General features: G+C 47.8%; 1 protein-coding gene across 1 annotated transcript in view; it reads right to left on the bottom strand.

Moving 5' to 3' along the window:
- Window positions 1-23,843, bottom strand: part of LOC147660885 (myeloid leukemia factor 2-like) — an 83,792-nt gene that overhangs the window by 1,755 nt on the left and 58,194 nt on the right. Inside the window, exons 3-7 of the mRNA XM_086951448.1 lie at window positions 11,020-11,179; window positions 10,879-10,914; window positions 10,489-10,542; window positions 10,245-10,367; window positions 9,598-9,757 (exon numbers count right to left, since the gene is read on the bottom strand). Coding sequence (XP_086807574.1) covers window positions 9,598-9,757; window positions 10,245-10,367; window positions 10,489-10,542; window positions 10,879-10,914; window positions 11,020-11,179 — 533 coding nt within the window. The remainder of the gene's footprint in view (window positions 1-9,597; window positions 9,758-10,244; window positions 10,368-10,488; window positions 10,543-10,878; window positions 10,915-11,019; window positions 11,180-23,843) is intronic.

Here is a 23,843-nt window from a genome sequence, read left to right as displayed (position 1 = left end):
TCATGGGCAGAAAGAGCCAACAAGGACAGAAAGAGCTAAATAAGTGTTGAACCAGAGGGTATGGGCTGAAGAGAAAATTGAATCTTATTTAGATACAGGTGGAATGACTAGATGGGCAAATATGGGATGCTCTGCTGGGTTGAGTGCTCCTCTGATCTTTTTCGCGTACATGCACAGTCGAGCTCGCGAGATTTTATGTTTTGAGGATAACTTCACTAGCGAGAGTTCAGCCTCGCCCCTCTGCTCCATTGGCTGGCCTCCTAAACGGTGGCCAGCCATTGGAGAAGAGGTCCTAGAGACATTTTCCTTTCTCTTTTAGCCCCGCCCTTTTCAGATTGGGTTCCTTGACTTACTGCTGAAGTGAAAGTTTTCTTATCTTCTTTATGGGTCCAGATGGCCCCATAAAGAAGATAAGGAACCTTTTACCCCAGCAGGAAGTCGGGTGCCCAGTTTCAAAGGGACAGGGCTAAAAGATTAAAGGCAGCGCTTTCCCTCTCTCCGCCATCCTCTTCCCTCTCCCGTCTTCTCGCCGTTTCTGCAGTCTTCCCCTTCGCATCAAACACATCAAATGTGTTTCCTTTGGGCCCGTTTCTGTGCGGTTTTACACACTTCTTTCTCAATGAAGTGAACGCGGGTGGCGCTCCCCGCCTTGGGGGCGGGGGGTTTTACCATCAGGGCGCCAGGCGGACATGGACCCCCAGGGCAGCCGGGACTCTCCGGATGTCTGCCGCTGCCGCCAGGGATGACGGAGGCTCCCCTAAAGCACTGCCCGACTGCTGTCAGGGCTAGCCCCGTCACAATCACCGCCCGCCTAGAAGAGAGTCTGCAATGCACGCAGGCCACGGAGAACGACTGTTGTCTCCCACCCCTGATCCAAGCGTGGCTATCAGCTGAGACCTACTATGAGCTGGCTACAGCTCTATACACCGCAACTCGGAGCCTCCGGAACCAGAAACCTACTCCCCCACAGCAAAGCCGAGAAGCAGGAAGAGAAGAACCAGGGCGGGGAGCCCACAGCCTCCCCCCGCAGCCATCAGCGCGCCCTCCACAACGGGCTCCCGTGTTCCGCTGGTATTTAAGACACAATATGAAGAGGTGTATGATGTACGGCCGTGGGCGTCTCGTGCCGCTGCCCTAGCTCGGCTGCTGCCTGCTTGCTCCATCTTACAGACCTGCAATCATTGCCCTCCCCCCCTTCCCCTCACTCATTCCCTCCACCTCCCTCCCTCGCGCCACTCACCCCTCCCCCTCGCTATTCTCCCATCCCCACTTCCCGATACCTCACCTTATTCCTCCTTTTACCGTTCTTTACCCTTTCCATGAGTAGGTCCTCCCTTCACCATGTCCTCCCATCACCCCTCCGCTATGTCTTTATTCCTTGCTTCGATCACCGGCTTCCTAACGCCCTGTTGTTAGACTTCCCTCTCCACGTTTTCTCTTTTCCTCACCCTCTTTTCCCCTCTCTGTTCCCTTCCACCTCTCCCTGCCTGCCCTCCACCTCCCTCCCTCCCTCCCTCCCTCCCTCCCAACTCTCTCCGCAGACCTCTAGAGGCCCTTCGGGGAAACGAAAGAGCAGCCCTTTACATAACTGGACATTTGGAGCAAAGCATGAGATGCCCCCTTCACTTTGAACTGGAGGAGGGGGGTCCATTTCAAGGGGATTTAATGTTAGCCATTGAATCCCCCCCCCCCCCCAACCCAGGGAGAGCGCGCGCTGCTCTCAGCCCCATGCCTTGACTTTATGCCTCCATTAAAACACTCAAAGGATCGGCAATAATCCAGAAATAGAGCAGTTTATAGGGTGACAATGTTTTATACCCCACCCGCAATTTACTTACTTACAGATGACAGTTTCGTGTGGCTTATGGCATTCTCAGCGTTGTCCCCCCCACCCCACCCCACCCCACCCCACATGTGTTTTGATGGGTGAACCGGAGCATGCTCTTCAACACAAAATACCAATTTTCAAGACGTATGTTGAACAGTAAGAATATAACACAAATCTCCACACGTGTTGGAGTTATGATCCTTCTATTGTTAACAAGATATAGTCATTTGAGTCTTAAAGTGCCAAATATTGTCTTATGAATATAGTGGGCGCTGTATGCAATGTTTATGTTATCACTGATATTTTCCAGGGATGGTGAGTGAGGCTTCTAAATTGTACTCTTTATGTCTCATGTTGCTATTGATAGACCACTGTGTGCGATATTTTTTGTGGGAAAGTGCCAGTTGTATTTTTTGTTGTTTCTGGAGAGCATGTGCTGCGTGTAGGGTGCACTGTGTGTACTAGGGCTCCCGCGGCCTTATGTAGCGCGGACCTGGTTGTTGTGGTGGCGCTGTCGTCGTCGGAAGCGCCGGAGGGACTCGGCACTAGGGGCTCGCGATACTCTGAGCCTGAGGTGAACACGTGATCAGTTGACATGGGGTCCGATACATGAATGCCGGTACGTGAAGACGTGGCAATCATAAGGTCCAGTTATTAATAAGGTGTGAAGGCTGAGAATAGAGAACCCTATCTTTGCCCTGATGAAGTTGCTGAAATAGGAGCAACGAAACATGTCGGTTCTAAATAAATAATGATGGTATACAAGTAACCATTTTTTAATTGGGAGGCTTTGCAGCACCGGAATAAAAGATTGATAGCCAGCAAAACCTCACCAGGCTTTTACCTTTCTCTTATGGGGTCGCAGGTGTATTTATACACACTTTACACAATAAGTGTTTTCATTTGTTCACTGTCTGTCTATCTGTCACTATTCTCACCTGTGCACATTTGAATGTTAGTGTGTACTTCTTTGGTCTTCACACAGAGAGAGTGACCGATGATGAGAGAAGTGGGTATACCAGCAATTGCTAGCCGGGAACCCCCTCAGGTGTTGCAACCGTGAGGCACTCTCTCTGCTCACACATTTTTTGTTTGCAGTGAGTGGTTACCTGTGTACATATTTTTGTTTCTAAATTTATACATCTTGACCTGTTGAATAGTGTTATTTCACACATTCAGGGGATAGTTACTGATAATGGTATATCAGACTCCGGCCACTGGTCTAGTACACTGATGTTTTATAGATTAGGTAAGGCTCTTGTTGATTGACAGTGGCGCTGTCGCGAACCTGCATCGGCTTTCAGCCCTGCTACGATAAAGGTGAGTGGTTAATCTACAGAGGAGAAGTTCCACCATTCTGTGGTGTTGGGCTTGTCCTCGTCCCCCTCCCCTGACCAGTTTTCAATCTTCTCTCAGTGGAGAACTGCCTCGATTTACTACTGGGTTCTGGCTTAAGCTGCCTGGTACTCCCCCACCCTACGGGGGTCTGCCAGCAGCCAATCACTTTGGCAGTAAAGGGGCTTTTTCGCCATCATTTTGAAAATTGAGTTCTCATTTAAACGTTTGCTCTCCTTCCAATTCTCGCTCAAACTTCAGCCTTGGAAACCCTAATTAACCGAGCTGCTGTGCACAACTTGATTGTCGCGCTATTTGTGCCCCAGCATTATTATTAGGCATTGTCCCTTACTTCAAACTAAAATGCCCGCCATGGAAAAGTCTAGATGCAGAAGTAATTGTCCACGTAAATTATAGCCGCCGCGGTTCTTTAAGATGAACTTTTAGCTCTGTATTTAGAATTTGACTAATTGGTTAAATGGTATCAAACCAGCCTCAAATGGCATTCCGTCAGTGCATGCTAGTATTGAACCAGATTATAGACTGTGTCGAAGTGGTATGCATGTCTTACAAGAAAGCTATTTTATCTCAAAGCGCAGTTATGCGACCTGAAAGGACTCTTCCACTGTGCAATAGAATGGTATTTCTTCTCCTTAGATGTATGTACATTGGCAGACATTGCCCAACGCAACGCCCAATATCTTATTATGCTCAAACTGGAGTCTCGTTTTGCTGAAAAAGATCAACATTTCAAGAATAAAGTGTCATCATTAACACATTACATTTAAAATGGCCAGTGTTGGAGTGTAAATTGCTCGAGATTATAAAGGCTTGTGTCTCTTGCCCTTCCCCATAAGTCATTGAACTAGAAAAGAGGAACTGCCTGCACCGCAGCCAATTATAGTTACATACTTCACCATATGCATTTTACACCCCCTCCCCGACCCATGTTTATCAGGAATAGTAAGGGTTTTTGTCGGGCGTTTTGGCCATCGTCAGAAAACACCTTCATCTTTACCCGCCATCCAATGCGATTTTCAGTCCCAGCATTTTCAGTTTAGTTACTTGGATTTCTATTGGTGTGCGATACATTAAAATAGTAGTCACAAACAATATAGGTAGTCACAATGTGCGTGTGGCTCTGTGTGTGTGGCTCTGTGTGTGTGTGGCTCTGTGTGTGGAGTGTGTGTGTGTGTGTGGAGTGTGTGTGTGTGTGTGTGTGTGTGGCGTGTGTGTGGCGTGTGTGCGGCGTTTGTGCGTGTGTGGCGTGTGTGCGTGTAAATGCAATAGGTCTCGCATTTGCGAGAGATTAAGCTATAAAAAGGGCAAAATTGAGAGTAGCTTTGTGTACAGGTCTACTCGACACTGCGGAGGGTCCTTTCGCCAATCGTGAGATTAATACCACGAACTTGGATTTTTTGCGGCTATCATTAAACTTCTGTAATACTGAGTGTTCAGCATTACACTTTCAGGTCTCCTGGATTGAAGAAAATAATCGTTCATTGGAGAAACCAGTGGCAATTTGTGCTCAGTTACTTCAAGGGGCTTTCTTTTTAGAAAAACACTAGTCCTGATGGTCTCATAGATGACGAGGAAGACCGAAACGTCGACCAATAACATCATCTCCACAGCATTTATGCATTGGAAGAAGCCTTTCTTTCATTTATGAACTGGATTTTCCTTACTAATTTACGGAGTTGGTGCTATGTTGTGAATTGATCTGTGAAGTTATATGTACAGCCTTTCATGACTTTTGTACTTAGATTGATTTCGCTATATCCCCATGATTGAGTCAAATATACGTTTTTTTCCTATATATAAAATCAGTTTGCTGTGTGCTTTTTAATTTCTCCTCTTTTTGCTCTTCATTGAATGTACCGGTCTGAACAACATTGGAATATACTAGTTATCCTATGGATACAGTCAGGTTCAATTGATTTACGAATCCTGAAAGTGATATTTTTCTTAAATTATATGTACTTAGTTTATAAACAAAATCCCTTGTAGACACCTCTTACCTCAATCATTTACCTTGCCCAAGCCTACAAAGGTTTATTGGGTTGCCCCATATATACTAAGACTACTCTACATTTCAGCCCAGAATATGGAGTCTGTTAGACAGGAAGCCATAGTCTTGGGCAAGCTGGCCTCCAGTGCATTGCAACGCATCGTTTAGCAAGCAGATCTGTAAACCTCGTAGAAACTTTATGCTAGAGAATCTTGGAAATATGCCGATCATGCAGGCCTCAACCGATGTTAACTTTAATCTGCTCATGCCCGTATAGATTGTGTTCCCAGTAGTTTCTCAGCGACTGGCATTCCCAAAGGACATGTTTGAAGTCTGCGGGAGAGTGGTAGCAACGAAAGCAGTCTGTGCACGCCCCCGGAAACATGTGGCCAATTTTCTGTGGTGTTAAATAAGCCATATGCATGATATTTAATGGAATGAAGCGGAATCTTGTGCTTCTAGAGAACTTTAAGGTGATGCCAAGGCCCTCTGCAATTCCTTGTGGTGCAATGCTCTCGCTGATAGTTCCTCCCATGCTTTTCTGAGGCGGTTGTAGGGAGATTTTGGTGTGATCTCCGATTGCTCTGTACAACCAGGTTACCAATCTACGGCCATTTCTTATAGTATGTAGTGCCTGCAATAAGGCATTGATGGCACTATTCTTGGGCTCCATTATCGGAGCCTTCTAAAGGATCCTCTAATCTGCCTTTCCCGCAGAATCTGGCCTTTCAGGAGGTTGAACTGGACGTGAAGTGTGGGAAAGTCCATTAGATCACCCTCCTGGTATAGATCTCCCAGAGTGTAGAGACCAGCTTCCTCCCACGTCTTCAGTTCCGAGGCCATAGGAGGGCCGGATTCCGATGTGAATCCATACAGTGCAGGGGTTCTGGCTCAAAAGCAACAAATAACTGAAATTTACCAGTCGTGGTTACTACAGCGGCAAACCCATGCCGTAACTCGTGCCATGTTCTGAGCGTACTTTGAAAGGTACACTCAGAACCACCACTATAAAATGGCAGAAAACAGAATCGATAATAAGATGGCTGACAAGTTTAAAATACTTAGCAGCTTGTTTAGGTACCCTGTTTGGGCCTGGTCACCTGAGCATCTAATTTCTTGCAGATGGGTTCCTACAAACCATCTAGTTGGCCACTGAAATTGAGCTGCCAGTTAATACCCATAAAAGTCTGGGGCTCACCACACTCCCTCATCCTGTGAGAGTCTCTGCTTCACCAGTTGTATTCTAAGCCACCACGATCCCCTAAGGAGGGTTATCAGTAGGACGTCTAGCTGTCTGGATTCCTTCTTGGTACCGTAAGGGGAAGATTTCATTAATAATATAGTAGTCTTGGGACCATCAACATCTGGGAGATTGCTATACGTCCCAGAGTGGAGAGTAACAAAGAGGACCAGACGATCACCTGGGCCCGCTAGGCTCTTGTGGCCCTCCCCAGGTTATCGTTCAATAGGTCAGTATGGGTTGTGCATATTGAAGCAGAGGTAACGAAACGTAGTTGTGATTCAGTGTAAGCTGTGGGCTCCTAGTAGAATCGATTTCTCGACCACTTTCGTGTGAAAGGGAAGATCTGCAATTTCTCAGGATGGACTCTTAGACCCAAGACCAGGGCAAAGGCTAAGAGATCTTGTGATAGCGGAGTGAGATCGGTCTCAACATCTCGGATGTACACAAGCATATTATCTGCATAGAGTAAAACACCATGTATGGTATTGGCCAGGGGGATACTCCAGGTTAGACCAATCCTCTATAGCCACATAACGAAGGGCTCGATGGCCAACGTAAACAGCAAAGGTGACAAGGGGCAACCCTGTCTTGTGCTCCTTGCTATCGAAAACGCTGCAGATATGTGTTGGCCAGTTTTCCCTTGCTGTGTGTACACTGTAAAGGAGCCTAATCCATCTGAGCAGTTGATGAGGTTGTCAAAATCGGTCTGGTGTTTTAAATAAGCATGGCAGTGTTAGTTATCCATATGTTCCTCTAGCAAAGGTGGAGTATGTGGCGTAGTACAATTGACAGTGCCATTTGCATCTCAGTTTGCTGCCCTCTTCGTTTATGAAGTGGGGCTCCAAAAAATGTGGGCGCTTTCTCTTCTTAGCTGTGCCTGCACTCCATAGAGCATCCGCAGGGTGCGTAACGCCCTAACATTTCACATGAGAGCTATGTATTTACCCAGGTTCATCATCACGATTTGGGGAAAAATGAACGGTGCGCCATGACTTGAGGGCTCCCTGAGAGTTTTGCATCTTAGGTGTGTGGTCTAGGGGCCCAAATAGAAAACTGTCCTGTGCCGGACCAGAATAGTAAACAGAGAAACTGTAAACTCTGCTGAGAGCAGGCTTGTAGTAAGCAATATGGATCAAGTGCGTAACCATGGCTGATTGGGGCGTGAGGCTGAGGCAACGGCTCTGCTGGTGGACGGTAGTCCCTTTGTAGTCTAAAGGTTTCTAGTCAGTGCTTGGGGTTTATATAAGGGGCTCACACAATTTTATCTGCTGTTTTTGAAGTCCCATCTGAAAGGATATTGGGCGTGTTGCTCTGGTCAGAGCCTGAGAGGTCTCCACTGGACCCCGTGGATTCAGGTGGAAATCGCCTGATCCGGATTGCTGCTGCTGGTATCTGGGCATCCCGGATCTGCTGAGGGGGTCTCAGTATGGGTTCCAACTCTCCCGATTCTGGCGTGTCTGGGCCGTGCTCATCGTTGCTCGCACCGGGGACTGTTTTGGGAATTTCTCCAGGTCCCTGGAGCAGCGGGCAGTTGATCAATCTATGACCAGGCTTCTTTCGATGACATGAAAAAGTGGGCTTCTTGGTTCAGAATTACTTTTAACTTTGCCGGGTAGAGTAAGGCATATGTTAGGGCCAATTCCCGCAGATGCTTCTTGACTGATCGGAATGAAGTCCTGTAGAGCTGTACCGTCAATGTAAAGTATGGGAAAATCAGAACTGTAGTATGACCCACTAATTGTGAGCCTTTTTTTGGGCAGCACTAAGGAGATCATCTTGCTTTCTGAAGTGCAGGATTTTTGCTACAATTGGTTTTGGGGATGATCCTGGCAGGAGGGGGTCGGTTCCTCTTTACTGTAAACATGGGATAGAGGCCATGAGGGCACACGTTTTTGGAGCCATTATTCACTTAAGAGGGTGGCATTGGGGCCTTCAAAGTTTTAATGTAGGCCCACTTTAGGGAGATTTGTATGCCTCACCCTTCCCTCAGCATCCTCCGTTCGGTTTTCTAGTATCTGCACTCGTTCCGTCAGGGGTTGGAGCTCATTGGTGGGGGCTTTTGACTGTGGTTCTAGTCCCTTAAGAGTTGTTTCTGCTTTGGATCATTTAGTTCTTTATTATCATCCCTCAATATGTTGAGGTTGATAGTCAATGTAGCCACTTTGGCCTCCAGAGGCACTCGAAACTCACAAATTGCTGCTAGGATTAGTGCTGTATCACCGGAGTGTGCTGGCATATCGGAGGGCTGCAGTGCAGGTGTGCTTTCATGTAGATCTGCTGCTGCTGAAGTTATTGATGTAGCATCTGAGCCCTCTCTCCAGCAGCCACAGTGTGGGTCGTCCTGGTGTCAGAGCCCTCACCACATGCCAGCGAGGTCTTAACAGGGCCTCTACACTCTTCATGGCGGCTATGCAGCCTAGTGCCACCTGGTTCATGGGACTTCATGTCCCCAGCGTTCACCCAGCACAGGGCTTGAACACTGCAACTACGTTGGGCGGGAGCTGTGGCAATTACGCCGTTCAGGAACAGTTTAGCAGTGATCGATGGATATTATGACAGAATTAGCGGGCGGACTGTTTACCTTAATCACCTTGCGTCCCCCCCATGTTAGACATTTAACCAAGCCTACCCCTATCTACTGAATCAAGATTATCACTCTGTGCACATAATGTAAACCAGTACAATAAGCGTCCCTAAGCAGTGGATGGCTCAAAGTGGAGTGGCTTGAAGTAGAAGCACAGGAAGTAAAGTAAACAATTCCTGCAATACTGTAGGTCGAATTACTGGTTTGCTTCCAGTTTGTCTATCAACAAAGTAGGTCTTAATTAGGTGTAGTGATGCCACATAGCTACTTGGCAAAAGTCAGCATATGGCATTTTCCCTGCATCCAAATTGCATATAAAATGTTGGCAAGCAATCTGGCCATGCCTAATTATGGAACACGAAAGAAGAGCCTCCTCCCAACTTATTGAATTCAGCAAGAAGCTGAAGGCATGACATTTCAAGTAGTCCCACAGCTTCTCAGCACTAGGATACCCTCACAGGTAATAGTGAGTTCTACAAATCGGTATAACATAGCAATTGGAAAATCCCCTCCCTTGATGTGGTTATGCAAAGGCCACAAATAACAGTTTTATTGAGCGAAGAGATCTTCCCTCTTCCCCTTCACGTCACGTCACTCACTCTCTTCCAGGTTGATGTAGTCCTGCTGTTCCTCCCGGTCTCCAGTACGATGGTTTCGAGATCGCTGAATCACATGCCCTCGTTCACGGATATGATGTCCAACAGACATCTGTTCCAAGCCGCTGCTGGAGTCCCGCACCGTCCGTCGTGTCTCTCGCACCTGCAGATGAATAAAGTACACACCCACATTTAGAAACCATCTAGAATCTACTGTAGAAGTTTCAATCTCCTACTCAGAAACACCTGGAGCCCCACTCAAGACAATAAACAAAGTTATGCTTCGTGCCCCTGCCAACTTGCTCAGAAATCCTCCTGTCCCCGCTATAGAACCTTATGGTGCTACAACCTAGAACACTACAAAGCATCTACAGAGCATCTCAAGCTCAATATAGTTCCCACAAAATGGGAGGGGCACAGTATCAGAGAACTGAAGTGGGGTAATGATAACCAATGAGTGATGGACTGGTAGAGTAAAGAATGAGTGAGAGATAAAAGAAAAGTCATAAATGGCAACAGGAAAAATCGAAATAACCAAGGGGAAAAAAGAAAATGAGGCAAAAGCAAAAAGGAAAAAAACATTGGCTATGAGAAAGCCACATCCCTCAATCCATCAAAACATAGATTCCATCCTTAAACATAGAACTCACCCCACCCGGAGTTGCACGCATCTGGGAGGTCTCCTGGTACACCTTGGGGGCGCCATCTGGAGTCATGTTGGAGTATGAGACAAACGTGGAAGACGAATACGTCTGGCAGGCTGGCATCCCGCTCTGAAAAGAGGGTGAGCGTTTTAAAAAAAATATAAAGACGGTCTAACAAATGCTGTATGAGGAAACATAAGGCTAAGTGGAGGCCAGAGATAAATTTTAAGAAACTCAGAGTAGAACTTACCATATTGCCCATCATGTTATTCATCATTCCAAACATATCAGCAATCCCTCCGCCCTAACAAAAAGAAGAAAAGGAGTTACTAAGAAGGAAAGTTCCAGTCCATCGTCAGTCAATCTGTACATGGTGAGCGTCTATGGCGCCAAACCCTCAAATAGTTTATAATACCAAGGTATGCCTCCTCTTAGAGCCAGACTCCTTGTAGACTTGTACAAGCTGATCTGATGGTGCTTGGTCTAGGTTATCCATTATTTTTGCTTAGGGAGTTTGGACTCCCTCCACCCTTAATGCAAACACCATTTAAGTCTCGCATTTGGCTAATTTTCTTCTAACCCAACCCTCCAATCGACTTGAACTCTTGATCGACAGTGTCTTTTCACATCCTTCACTCACCATTGGAAAAGCTCCAAATGGTGCCATGGCTCCAGGCTGAAAGAGAAAAGAGGCAGGAAGAATGAGATTGGTGAAGCTTACAAAACAGGAGCGCCAAATTTCTGCTTGCCACTATCAGCAGCTGGAGCAGCAGAGCCTCACCTGCACTCGTCTTACAGGGGCTGGGGCTGGAGCTGGTCGAGCTGCCCCTGGTGAGAATACACCACCATCAGTGAGAGGAAGGAAAGGACTGAAGCCAAAACCACCCATGCCTCCTGATAACATTCGGTTCATTTGTTGCTGGTGCATGGCAAAGGGGTCCCTGCAGATGAGGAGACAAAAGAGGAAGATGTTAAATGAACGAATTACAAGAGGGGTTAACTCAGAGAAAGAGGTGGAGGTCGTGATGCACAAGTTACTACTTGTGTAATGATATATCTGTAAGAGACATTAGTTAGTGATAGATTCCTTACCTTAGAATATCCCCAGGCGCCAGATTGGATCCGGAAATTTTTGCGTAGCAGTACCCTTGCCCGTCGGTAGGCGTCGTCTGCGCCTTCCCGTCCGTCGTCAGCGTGGGCGCCGTGATGACGTCGTCTGAGTACTTAGACGCCGCCTCCGCGTGCTGACGTCAGTTCCTAGCCACAGCTTTTCCGCGCCAGAAGCGCTGAGCCGTGTTAAAAACCAATACTGGTGCCATTGAAACTAGGGCCCTAAAAGGGGATGCCCTTAACCCTAGATATCGGTTCCCAGAACGGGGAGGATGGGCGGGTCGGTAAGGAATCTATCACTAACTAATGTCTCTTACAGATATATCGTTACACAAGAAGTAACTTGTGCATCTGAAAGAGACACGTTAGTGATAGATTCCTTACCTTAGAATAGATACCCCAGCAATACCAACCCCGGTGGTGGGTCTGCGAACCAATAATCACACCAGAAAGTCCTGGAGGACGGAGCAGCCAAAGAAGCCATCCCTCCGGACTGGACTGTCCAGGCAATAGTGTCTTGCAAACATGTGCAGCGAGGCCCACGTATACTGCCTGACAAATGTCCCGCAAGGGCACTCCCCGGCCCAGGCCAGTTGTTGTCGCCGTGGCTCGGGTGGAGCGAGTCCACAATCCAACAGGGGGCTCCTTTCTAGCCAAGGAGTAGCATGCCTGGATACACAAGATGATCCATCGGGAGATGGTCCTCTTAAGTACCGCCTTTCCCTTCTTAGCGCCCACGTAGCCAACAAAGAGTTGGTCATCCACCCGGAACTGGTGTGTGCGATCCAAGTAGAATGAGAGCGCACGTTTTGGGTCCAGACAGTGGAGCCGCTTTCCTCTTTAGAGGGGTGCGGTGGCAGAAAGAAGGTTGGCAAAGTGATGGACTGCCCGATGTGGAAGGCTGCGACAACCTTGGGCAGGAACGATGGCTTAGTACGCAACACAACCTTGTCCGGATGGACAGAAAGGAAAGGAGGAGTACAAGAGAGGGCCTGGAGCTCACTCACTCTCCTGGCAGAGGTGATGGCAACCAGGAAAGCAGTCTTCAGTGTAAAAAGGCGGAGAGGACAGTTGTGAAGTGGCTCAAAGGGAGCGCACATCAGAAACGTAAGTACAAGGTTCAAGTCCCACTGAGGCATCACAAACGGAACAGGTGGAAATGTTTGTGTGATGCCTTTTAGGAATCGATTTACAATAGGGGACTTGAACAAAGATGGTTGATCAGGCAGCCTTAAGAAGGCTGAAAGGGCAGAAAGATAGCCCTTGATAGTGCCCAGAGCAGAGCCCTGCTGGGCAAGAGAGAGAAGGAAGAGAAGAACCTCAGAAAGAGGGGCAGAGAGGATCCACAGCCTTTGCTGTGCACCATGCCACAAATCTGTTCCACCTGCAGATGTATACCAACATTGTGGAGGGACGCCTGGCTGCCAGAATGACGTTACAGACTTCCGGAGGCAAGTCAAATGGCCTCATCCGTCGCCGCTCAATCTCCAAGCATGGAGGTGGAGACTGGACAGGTTCGGGTGGAGGACTGTCCCATGCTGCTGCGACAGAAGGACCTCCCGAAGAGGCAGACGAACCGGGGGATCGACTGACATACTGAGTAGCTTGGGATACCAGTACCTTCGTGCCCAGTCCGGAGCCACAAGGATGACTTGGGCCCGGTCGCGCTTGATCTTCTTCAGCACTCTGGGCAGAAGTGGTATAGGCGGAAAGGCGTACAACAGACCGCAACTCCACTCGCGCCGAAAAGCGCCTCCGAGGGAGTGCTGCCTTGGAAATTCCAACGTGCAGAACTGATGACATTGCGCGTTCTCTTCGGTGGCGAATAGATCTAACCAAGGCTCTCCCCACTGCAGAAAGAGACCTTGCGCCACGTCCGAGTTCAGACGCCATTCGTGATCCATCATGCACCGGCGGCTGAGTTCGTCCGCCCTGGCGTTCAGAGAACCTGCCAGGTGTTGAACCACCAGGGTCACGCCCTGATGTTCCAGCCATTGCCAGAGGCGCAGAGCCTTCTGGCAGAGGGGCCACGACCCCACCCCGACCTGATTGTTGCAGTACCACATGGCGGTGGTGTTGTCCGTGAACACCTGCACTACACTCCCTCGGACAGAGGGGAGGAATGCCTTCAGTGCTAGACGAATCGCCCGCAGCTCCAAAAGATTGATATGGAGCCGGGACTCCGCCGGAGACCAGAGGCCTCTGATCTCCGCCTCTCCCATGTGGCCTTTCCAGCCCTGGAGGGACGCGTCCGTCACAACTACGCGCTCCGGTTGGGGAAGGGAGAGGGATCTGCCGCTGACCCAATCGCGGTCCGTGAGCCACCACTGCAGCGGTCTCGCAGTGCCCTCCGAGATCAGGACGTGGTCGGACAGGTTTCCCTGATGCTGGTCCCACTGAAACTTCAGGTCCCACTGCAGAGCCCGCATCTGCCACCTGGCGTCACGCACCAGTAGGATGCAGGAGGCCATCAGCCCCAGAAGCCTCAGCGTCAACCTGACCAAGATCCGGGATAACGGCTGAAAGATGGGAATCAGAGCCTGAATATCCCGGACCCACTGTTCGGGCGGATAAACCCGAAACCGCGCCGAGTCTAGGACCGCTCCGATGAAGAGGAGCTTCTGAGAGGGGCACAGGTGTGACTTCGGCACATTGATGGAGAACCCCAGCTGGTGCAGGAGGTCTGCCGTCATCTGGAGGTGGTTGACGACTGTCTGTGGTGAGCCCGCCTTCAACAACCAGTCGTTGAGGTAGGGGAAGACTGAAACCCCTAACCTACGCAGATGAGCTGCGACCACCGCCATCACCTTTGTGAACACCCGTGGGGCGCTGGTAAGGCCGAAGGGGAGCACGGTGTACTGAAAGTGCTTGTGGCCAACCGTGAACAGCAGGTAGCGCCCGTGGGCCAGCAGGACGGGAATGTGGAAATAAGCGTCCTGCAAGTCCAACGCTACCATCCAGTCTCCTGGGTCCAGGGCAGCTAAAACCTGAGCCAGTGCCAGCATCTTGAACTTCTCCTTCCGGAGGAAGCCGTTGACGTTCCGTAGGTCCAAGATAGGGCGTAGGCCCCCTTTGCCCTTCTTGGGTACCAGAAAGTAGTGGGAGTAGCAACCACACCCTACTTCTGGCCCAGGAACGCGCTCGATGGCCCCCTTGGCCAAGAGGGCCGTAACTTCCTCCTGCAGAAGTCGCAAATGATCCCCCGATACACGGTGGTTCTGCGTTGGCATGGCTGGAGGAGTTGCCTCGAAGGGGAGGGAGTAGCCCCTTCGGACGATCTGCAGCACCCACCTGTCCGACGTGACAGTGCGCCAGTGGAGGAGGTGATGGCGAACCCTGCCACCCACTGGCGTCACATGGGCCTGAAAGCACGGACAAGGAGAGTTTTGAGGCGGATACTGCGGGGGAAGGTGTGGACTGACCTCGCCGCTGTCCCCTACCGCCGCCACAGCGGTTTCCACGGCCACCACCGTGTTGGGTATTACCCTGCGGAGCGTGGCTGGCAGCACGTGTGGGTACACCCCTTCCGTGGCCACGAAAGGAGTGAAAGGCAGCCGATTGCTGGCGTGGGGCCGAGAGGCCCAAGGACTTTGCCGTAGCCCTGGAGTCCTTAAAACGCTCAAGCGCATGGTCTGCCTTGTCGCCAAAAAGGCGCCGGCCATCGAACGGCATGTCCATCAGAGTGTTCTGGACATCGGCCGAGAAATTGGCTGACCTCAACCAGGCGTGGCGTCTGACCGCCACCGTCGCTGCCATCGCTCTGCCCAGTGAGTCGGTGGTATCCAGTCCACACCGGATAGAATATCTGGCTGCGTCCCGTACCTCCAACGGACACTCTGGCAGCACTTCCGCGACCGTATCCCACAGAGCGTGGGTGTAGCGGCCCAAGAGGCATGCAGTGTTGGAAGACCGCAGTCCCAGATTAAGGGAGGAGAAGATCTTTATGCCATACTGCTCATACCTCTTGGATTCCCTGTCCAGCGGAGCAGACGGGAATGCGGTCTGGGAGTTGGAGGCCTGGATGACCAGGCTCTCAGGGGAGGGGTGGGTGGACAGGAAACATGGGTCACCCGGGGCCGGGCGGTGGCGTCTGGCCACGTTCCTATCTACGGGCGAACCCGTAGCATCAGATAAGGCCTAGTTAAACGGCAGCAGAGGCTCGGCTGAGCATGACTGCGGCTTAAAGACCTCGGTGAGGAGGTTAGTTCTCACGGCCGCGACGGGGAGCTCAAGGCCCAAGGCCTTGGCTGCCCTCATCAACACCACACTATAGGTTGCCCCCTCCTCCATAGCCACGCTAGGAGGAGAGACAAAGCCAGTGATAGGCGAAGTGTCTAAACCACTGGCTTCCCCAAGTTCACCTGCCCAGTCCTCATAAGACTGGCACTCACGTGTCAGAGGGTCCTCAGACCCCTCCCAATCCTCCTCATCACCCATCACCTGGTACTCAGGGTCAGTAAAGGATGGGTTCAGTTCATGGAAAGTAAACTCACCAAACGGCGTCTGAATCGGCGCCCGAACCGGGTTGAGGGAGGCGTCGGGAACGGCTCCGCCTGAGGACGGCGCCGGGGGTGACACCTGTGGGGTCGGCGCCGGCGAGGTCGTTAAATCCACCGGCGACGACCTGGATCCGGACCCACCAAAGGCGCCGGCGGCGGGGTCGAAGCACCCGACCGTGTCGGGCCGAAGCACCTGACGGCGTTGGGGCCGAAGCCCCCGACCCGCTAGGACCCCCAGACGGGACCGCTGGGCCCGAAGGCGCCGCGGAACCCGTCGGGGGAGAGAGGGACCTCATGGGTATGAAGCCGGACCCGACGCCTGCGACTCCGACGGAGCCGCATGGGTGGTGCCACCTGAACCCCCGGCCGCGTCGGGGGGCGTCGGAAGAGCGATGACGTCTTATGGACTTCTTGTGCTTACCTGACGACTTCGACCCAGAGGAGTGATGTTGACTCCCGGAGCTAGGACGGCTCCGCTCCCACGACCGGTCCCTCGACCCCCCGTCCGGACCGGGACCTCTCTTGGCGCGGGGCCGACTGCCAGAGTTCGAGTCGCTTACGGGACCGCTCCCGTCTAGCTTTCGAAGCAAGGGCCCGGCAGTCGAGGCAGGTCTGGTCGTCGTGGTCGACGCCGAGACAGTGGAAACACAGACGGTGAGGATTCGTGACCGACAGCCGGTGGCAATCTTCACAGGGCTTGAAACCAGGCATCCCTATCGGCGCCGATCGGAGTCGAAGACTCGAAAACGGATGATCAAAAGATCAAAAAAGATTTAGTCAAAAAGTGACTAAGGTACCACTTTTTCCGGATCTGCGCAGCTGGCGCGGAAAAAATAAGAACTGACGTCAGCACGCGGAGGCGGCGTCTAAGTACTCAGACGACGTCATCACGGCGCCCACGACGGACGCGGAGCCGCAGACGACGCCTACCGACGTGCAAGGGTACTGCTACGCAAAAATTTCCGGATCCAGTCTGACGCCTGGGGATATTCTAAGGTAAGGAACCTATCACTTACGTGTCTCTTTCAGATACACATTTTTTACCATTTCTAGCCAACTGCAGCCAAGGCATCTAAAGTGAACAGTGGAACCATTGACAGAAACAGGGCATTGCAAGTAGAAGAAATAAACTACGTACCCAGAAAAAGTTGTGAGAACCCTGATTTTATGAGCATTTACATAAACTTTGAGGCATATGTACAGGGTACATAAGGTAGGGTAAAAAAAATATTTACATCTACTCCCCAAAAATATTTTGAGAAGTCGCCCACTCCTTCACTCTAGAAGCATCCACACAGAGACATTCTTATGATTATGTCGGGGTGGTGGAAGCCTACCTTCAAGCCTATCATTTTTCCTTTGTTAACCACTGTCTTTTTTGACCTCCCATCGTACTTTCGTATTCACTCTATTCATTTTACTCATTGGCTCTGCCAAGGTTCTCTTCAGTATCCCCCATCTATGTCTCTGGAATCATAGGGTGTCACCCTAAAATTGGTCACCAACAAAACACTTGGTAGTGTAGACTTTCCCAGCACACATCCTAATTTTTTTTTTGATCGCTTAGAGCAGACCTTTCTTTTGAAACTTTTCTGGATTCTTTCGCAAGGCACATGAAAACTCAAGTTTACACTAGCCCCAAGTAGAAATCTACAGGTCAAAACGCTCAGAGCACAGCTGTGTTATGTATTAAAGTCACTGGGAACATTTGGTGCTCCAAAAACTAAGATTACAAACAGCACGTGAGACTGTATTCCAAGGAGACAAATTCACAATACATGACAAACACTATGCACTAAGAGGTGTGGACTGGCACCTAATGATGGAGACTCTACTCCATCTACTTCCAGTGGTATGGAATTTTATACAATATCTACTTGTCTCTGTCGGTGCCAGATTATGGAAGTGTTATTACTGTATCGGAGCTCTCAAAAGACTATGACCGTTAGGGCTCACATTAATTCATGGTTTTGATTTTAGTATGACTGATTTTGACATCCAAAGATCAACTTCTTGAGGTTGAAAGTAGGCGGGAATAGTTGAAATGCCCTGTGAATCTGTGCAAAGGTACAAACGAGTTTAATGGTATTCATAAGCTCTTCTTAAATTTTGTACTTCTGAGTTGGAAAAAATTGTAGGGAAAGTTAATTTGCAATTGCTTAGCAGATTTTTTTCCCCACAACTAATTTATTAATTTTTGTTTTGACATTACATGATGGCCTATCTACATTTGTAGTGCAATAACAACCAGCCGTCCACCCCTAATGGTACCCGCATATGTTACCAAGATCAAATCCACCATTTCTCTCATGAAAACCATTCTTAAAGACTCGGTATAGGGGATATGTGAATGTAATAGGGGACCAGGAGCCTCATAGACCACCGTCAAATTGCCGCATCTCTGTGATTGAGTGCACCCATTCCATAGCAACCAAAGTAAACCAAAGCAAAACATATTATCCTTCATCTAGTGAGAAAAGAGGTCTTATAGGATGGTAACTGCTTTTTCAGTACCTCTCGTGGACTGAAACCTGAAACACGATCCTAGAGTAAATGGTTATTTTTTACATAGTCCTGAAGTTGCTTCAACCCTTCTCTCAAATTTTTGTTCTGGAGTTTTGCTATCGATAAAATTTTGGGGTCAGATATTAGTTTCCCTGAAAAATCAGGTCCTAATCACCTGCCATATAAAGACAGGAACTCTTCCCTTAAGACGGATGCATATTAGATAGCTCCCATTTGAGTATACAGTAGGCGTTGAGGTTTTTTTGATGGAAAAAGTTGTGCAGTGCTCTGCGGGTAAAGTTTCAAGCTTTAGCCTGGATGCTAGATTTATCAGGTCTTTTAACTGCACAAACTTTATACTGTTACATATGGCCGTACGGTGGGCTGCCTGAAGTTAGGTACATCCTCACAGATTTTTATTTTAGACTAAAATAATGTGGATTAATAGATACAAGCAACATTATCATAATTGTTACCATTGTGACTAGAAGAGCGTATTATTGCACGATTTCTCTGTATACCAATTGATCCATACTACTGCTCTACTTACTATGCAAATAAACAGATTTTAAAAAAAATAAAAAAATAAAATAGATACAAGCAACATCTTCTCTTTCTGGGTCTAACACTGGCCAAGAGAGAGAGATCGCCTGGGCCTGGAAGGATGAATCTTCGCCTGGGTGGTGGAAAAGGGGTCTAGATTTTTGTATGGGCCTGGAGTTCCCAGTCTTCGAGGCAAGGGGATGCCCCCGTAAACATTACTAAATTTGGAAGCGGTGGGCGGACTATTGGGGAATATACCTGGAGCACCCTACCCCCCTGATTATAGTGAACATCTCTAATGACTTTGGATGGGTGTAGTACTCTTAAATCGATTTGGTTGTGGATGGCAGCACCTTTCTCGCTATTAAGGACTTCTATATTTATTAAAGAAAAGAAATGTGGCATAGTTGATTATTTCCTCTTTCTTTTGGCCTTTTGTGTTTTCAGTTTATATTGCAATGCACTTTGTGGAATCAATCCTTTATTGTTGCTGAAAATGTTGACCCATATTTTTGTTTTCATGTATATTTCTCTTAGGTGCTCACTGAGGCACCTATATTGTCCTGGCTGTGAACAATAAAATTGTGTTTTGGAAAAAAAAAAATACGGGTTATTCTTTGCAACTTTATTGAGATTGTGCTAGTTCTTTAAAACTTCCTGGTGAAAGCAATGTGCAGTAGTTTACATGTACATGGGCAACATAACGTGAACCGGTTGTCAAATGTGATAAAGGACTGATTCGATCACTGCGACATTGGTGTAATCTAATTCATTACGATATTGTGTGAAAAGACTAATTCAAACATATGGCTATCTACAGATGTTGAACCTTTCACCAGTTGGTCAACCCTTAGTGCTATATGTGCGATGGTGGCTACAGTCCATTTACTCTATGTGGTGCCCAATTACACGCGGAAGTCCCTACAAGATGGATTTTCAGGACTAGTGAATGCAGATGAAATGACAACTCTAGAACCTCTGCCAGGACATAGCCATGGCAGTGAAGCAGTCAATATGTTAATGTTACTTTTCAGGCTCCCAGTTTTCCATCTTTACAAATAGATTCAGGCAGAAATGTTTCCCTGTCTGCATTTATAGTTAATTAGAAAAAGATAAACAAAAAGGTATGTGATCTTGGTTTGTGTGTCTCTCCATGCTGTGAATCCTGACTGGAAGGCCAACAGCAGTGCATATTGACAGCAGAATGGGTCTTAAAAGGACTTCTCACTGAAGCTTTCATATCTGCAGAGGTACTAATAGTATTAATTTATTTGTGTTGCCTTACCGACCACTGTCTGAGCACTAGGTGGTGATGGCAATAGTCAAAAATAACAAAATAGAATAACCCAGTAGATCTATGAGGCAGATTTGCCATAATGTTAATGCTTTCAGGCTAGTGTCTTTTTTATTAATTACATGGCTACTTACTGCACTAAAACCCAAGGCACTAAATGTTTATTTAAGTAAATGTGAAAATTAGATAACTGTAGTTAATTACTTTAATGGACAAAAATAAAAGCCGATAGCTACAAATAAAATGAACAAAAAAATAAATAACGGTAAATACAAAAGGAAAAGTCAAAAATAACCATTAAATATAATGAAGCTGAGAGACATGGGTTATTTATCAAGTACATGTACAACCTAATGGGTTTGAATGTGCTCGGGGGGCAAGGGGTATTGAAGTCTTTCAAATTTGTCAAATGCAGAAAAAGGAACCACATTTTTTGTGACTTGAAAAAGCGGCTTAAATGAATAATTACCTGGATATGAACAGGCAAGGAATTTCAAAGAGGATGACGAAGGAAAGGGAAGCCTTTTCTACCCAGCAAATAAAATAAAAAAATGGGGGACTGTCAAAAAGCAGATAATTGAGGAATACAAGGTACCAGCAGGTAAACAATTAAGAAAATGAATGCTAAGAAAACTTGCAAACTATACATGCAAACCGAACATGGGATTTTGAAGTCAAATTTTGCTAGTATAGAGAACCAGCCGTCTCCCGAAGAGTGATTTAGTGTGGCTCAATATGGAATCCTGACCACAATTATGGCTATATTATTTTACGTAAGCTAGAGATGAGACAGCAGAAGTTTATGATGCCCTAGCTAAGGGAGAATTTCCATGGTCAAAGAGCAATACACTGGCAGCGGAGAGAGCTAACTTTCTTCTCTACCGAGTAAGGAACAGAATTATTTTCAGAGGCCTGCGCCGATAGAATGGCCAGGAAAACAGCAATCCTGAAACTTGTTCAGTCAGATCTTAGGTTGAATGTGAAGTAAAAGTTTCATATTACCCCAACAAAGGCAAGATTCACACTTGTGCATGAGGCCAGTATAACAGACAAGAAGTTCATGGTCCCTCCAACCAACTCCTCCCCACAATCATTACCTGTTTTGCCAGACTTCACTCTGAGCCCTATAATGGGTCACCTGATGCCTGACCTCCATTCATTAGAAATCTTCTGCTCACAACCCACACACTGCTATACCTAAAAGGAGGTGTTTGGTGTAAATGTCGAATTTGAAGCCATGGATCAAACTCTTCGGTGGCTCAATATAGATTAGATGCTAAGACAGGAGAAGAGAATAGGCCTGTGAATGGATGGCAAAGTGCATGGTATTTGGTGGTGAAAGCGACACACACACTACAATTTGACAAGAAACGAGTCAATAACTGAAGGGTCAGTCAGTTCAGCATGGAAAATTTTATGGCCAAATGAATCAAATGCTGCAGCTGCAATCAATATCAGGAAACTGACCATTGACAACTTTGGCCAGATAAACATTATGGGATGCAATCACTGCTATACGTCATTGCTGATACAAAGATACACACTTCAGATGACCACATATCACATCAAATGACTGAGAGTTAAAAGTATCTTGGCCCACAGCATGTCGTCCGCATACCCAACCACAAGCCTTCCTCCACTGAATCCCAACTTTTGTGAATGGCCTTGAAAAACATGTGGAACATCTCTTCAAGTAAAGACATGGATTTGTAAATGATGTTTCTACCTGGCCATTTTTTTCCAGCAGCTAGACGGTTGTCCAGTGAATATTGGTATGGCGAAGAAGGGTCTGTATGAACTATCTTAAAGGCGAAGTCTAGGTCGTAAGTTTGCATGCTCTCTTTCAAGCTGGTTTTATATACCAGTGTTGCTATCACTCCCTCGCCAAGAGACTCAATATTTGAGTTAAGCTAGTGTGGGGTGTGATTGTGTATTTTAGTAGAGTTTGTGGATTCTTTCAGATGTGTTTTCTTACTGTGTTGAAATGTGCCCTGTATGGGGTGAAGAAAAAAAAGAATTGTCTGAAGGTTTTAGATTTCTTACTGCAAAAAAGGTTTTCAATTTCCGTGGATATGGTCAGGTTGTGGGGTTTCTCTTGTTCTAATGACTCCTTTTGCTAATCTGTCCGTTTGCCATGTGCAGAAGTTTGCCTATAATCCAGGAAAATAGAACCAGGACAAATAATTTTAATTCAAATAAAAGGTGTTTTAATGCTTATAGGTCAGATGAGCAGGAATTCAGTTTTAGAGGTGTCGAGCAGTAATGATTCTCCGTTATACCAGTTTTGAGTAAACATTAAGGTAGTGTTAAGTGAGATGGTGTTTTCAGAGTATGAGATTTTCAAATATAACTGCGTGTAGTCTGCATACATGTGGAAGAGAATATTCATGGAATTTAGGGAGTGAGAAAGAGGCTCCAAGAAAAGACTGAAGAGGATAGGAGATCGAGCGGATCCTTGGGGGACTCCCATGAGTACGGGAGAGGGCTGGAAGAGAGAGTGGTTTGCTTTGACTCCGAGTTCTGTGCTGAAGGAAGGATGAGAACCATAGTAACACCTGATCAGAAAAACCCATTCTATTTTGCAGAATGCATAGCAGGTTGTCATGAATAACGGTGTCAAATACGGAGGAAAGGTCGAGGAGGATCAGGAGGCAGAATTCATTTTGGTCGAGCATAATTAAGATGTCATCAAAAAAGGGAGTGAGAGCAGATTCAGTGCTGTGCCACTTCCTAAAGCCTGATTGGTGCTAGTCTAGGAGTTGGCAGTTCTCCATGTGGGCACAGAGTTGAGATAGCGAAACTACTAGAAAATGTGTGCAAAGGTGGGGATGTTGGAAATGGGGCGGAAGTTATTGAGATCAGATTTGTCAGCGTTAGTTTTTTTTTAGTGTGGGTGTTACCTGAGCTGCTTTTAGGCATTCTGGAATCATGCCTTGTGCTAGGGAAGCATTAACAATCCTAGTCCATGTGGGGAATCAGAGCATTCTTGATTTCTTTGAAAATAGAAGGGGGCAACGGGTTGCTGAAGTGGTTGGAAGGGTTGATATTCTGAAGAATCTTGAAGATATCATATTAGCTAGATGCGTTTGCATCCGAGTGAGCGGCGGACCTGTGCTCGCTGCTAGGTGCTCTTATCTGCAGCTGTTCCCGTGCCCTTGCCCTCAATGAACACGGATAAAGGCTTATTTTAGCTCCGGCTTACCTTATTCTTTCACCCCTGTTTGACTAGCATGCGGCAGGATCTTCGTTTTAAATTTCACCGGTACCTGCAAGTGGCCTGGCGTTCGGCAGCTGACTTCTTGGGGCAGTTTCAGGTGGGGAGCCATCTGGGTGCTGGTCGGCTGCCGTACTGGACCTGGAGCCCCTTGGCGAAACCCTGCAATACTATCGGCGTGGAAGGAGCGTCGCGGAGCCGGCCACCTTGGCTACATCAGCTGCGGAAACCTTTGACGAGACCTGGTACTGCAGGCGGGCTGCTGAAGGGCGGAGAAACGCTGGGGAGGCGATCACGGAGACGAGGACCGGTGATGGGTCCTAAACCAAAAACACGGGCAGGGACTGCTGCAGCAAACATTACCGGTAAGCCGAGTAATTCTGGAACTGTTCAGGATGTGGCAAATATGGACTTAAAACCCGTGCAGGGGGATAATACAG

Source organism: Lissotriton vulgaris, unplaced genomic scaffold (assembly GCF_964263255.1).
Source record: "Lissotriton vulgaris unplaced genomic scaffold, aLisVul1.2 SCAFFOLD_3062, whole genome shotgun sequence".
Taxonomy (NCBI): Eukaryota; Metazoa; Chordata; class Amphibia; order Caudata; family Salamandridae; genus Lissotriton; species Lissotriton vulgaris.
The sequence above is the reverse complement of the archived record's forward strand: the minus strand, read 5'-3'. Positions and strand labels throughout refer to the sequence as shown.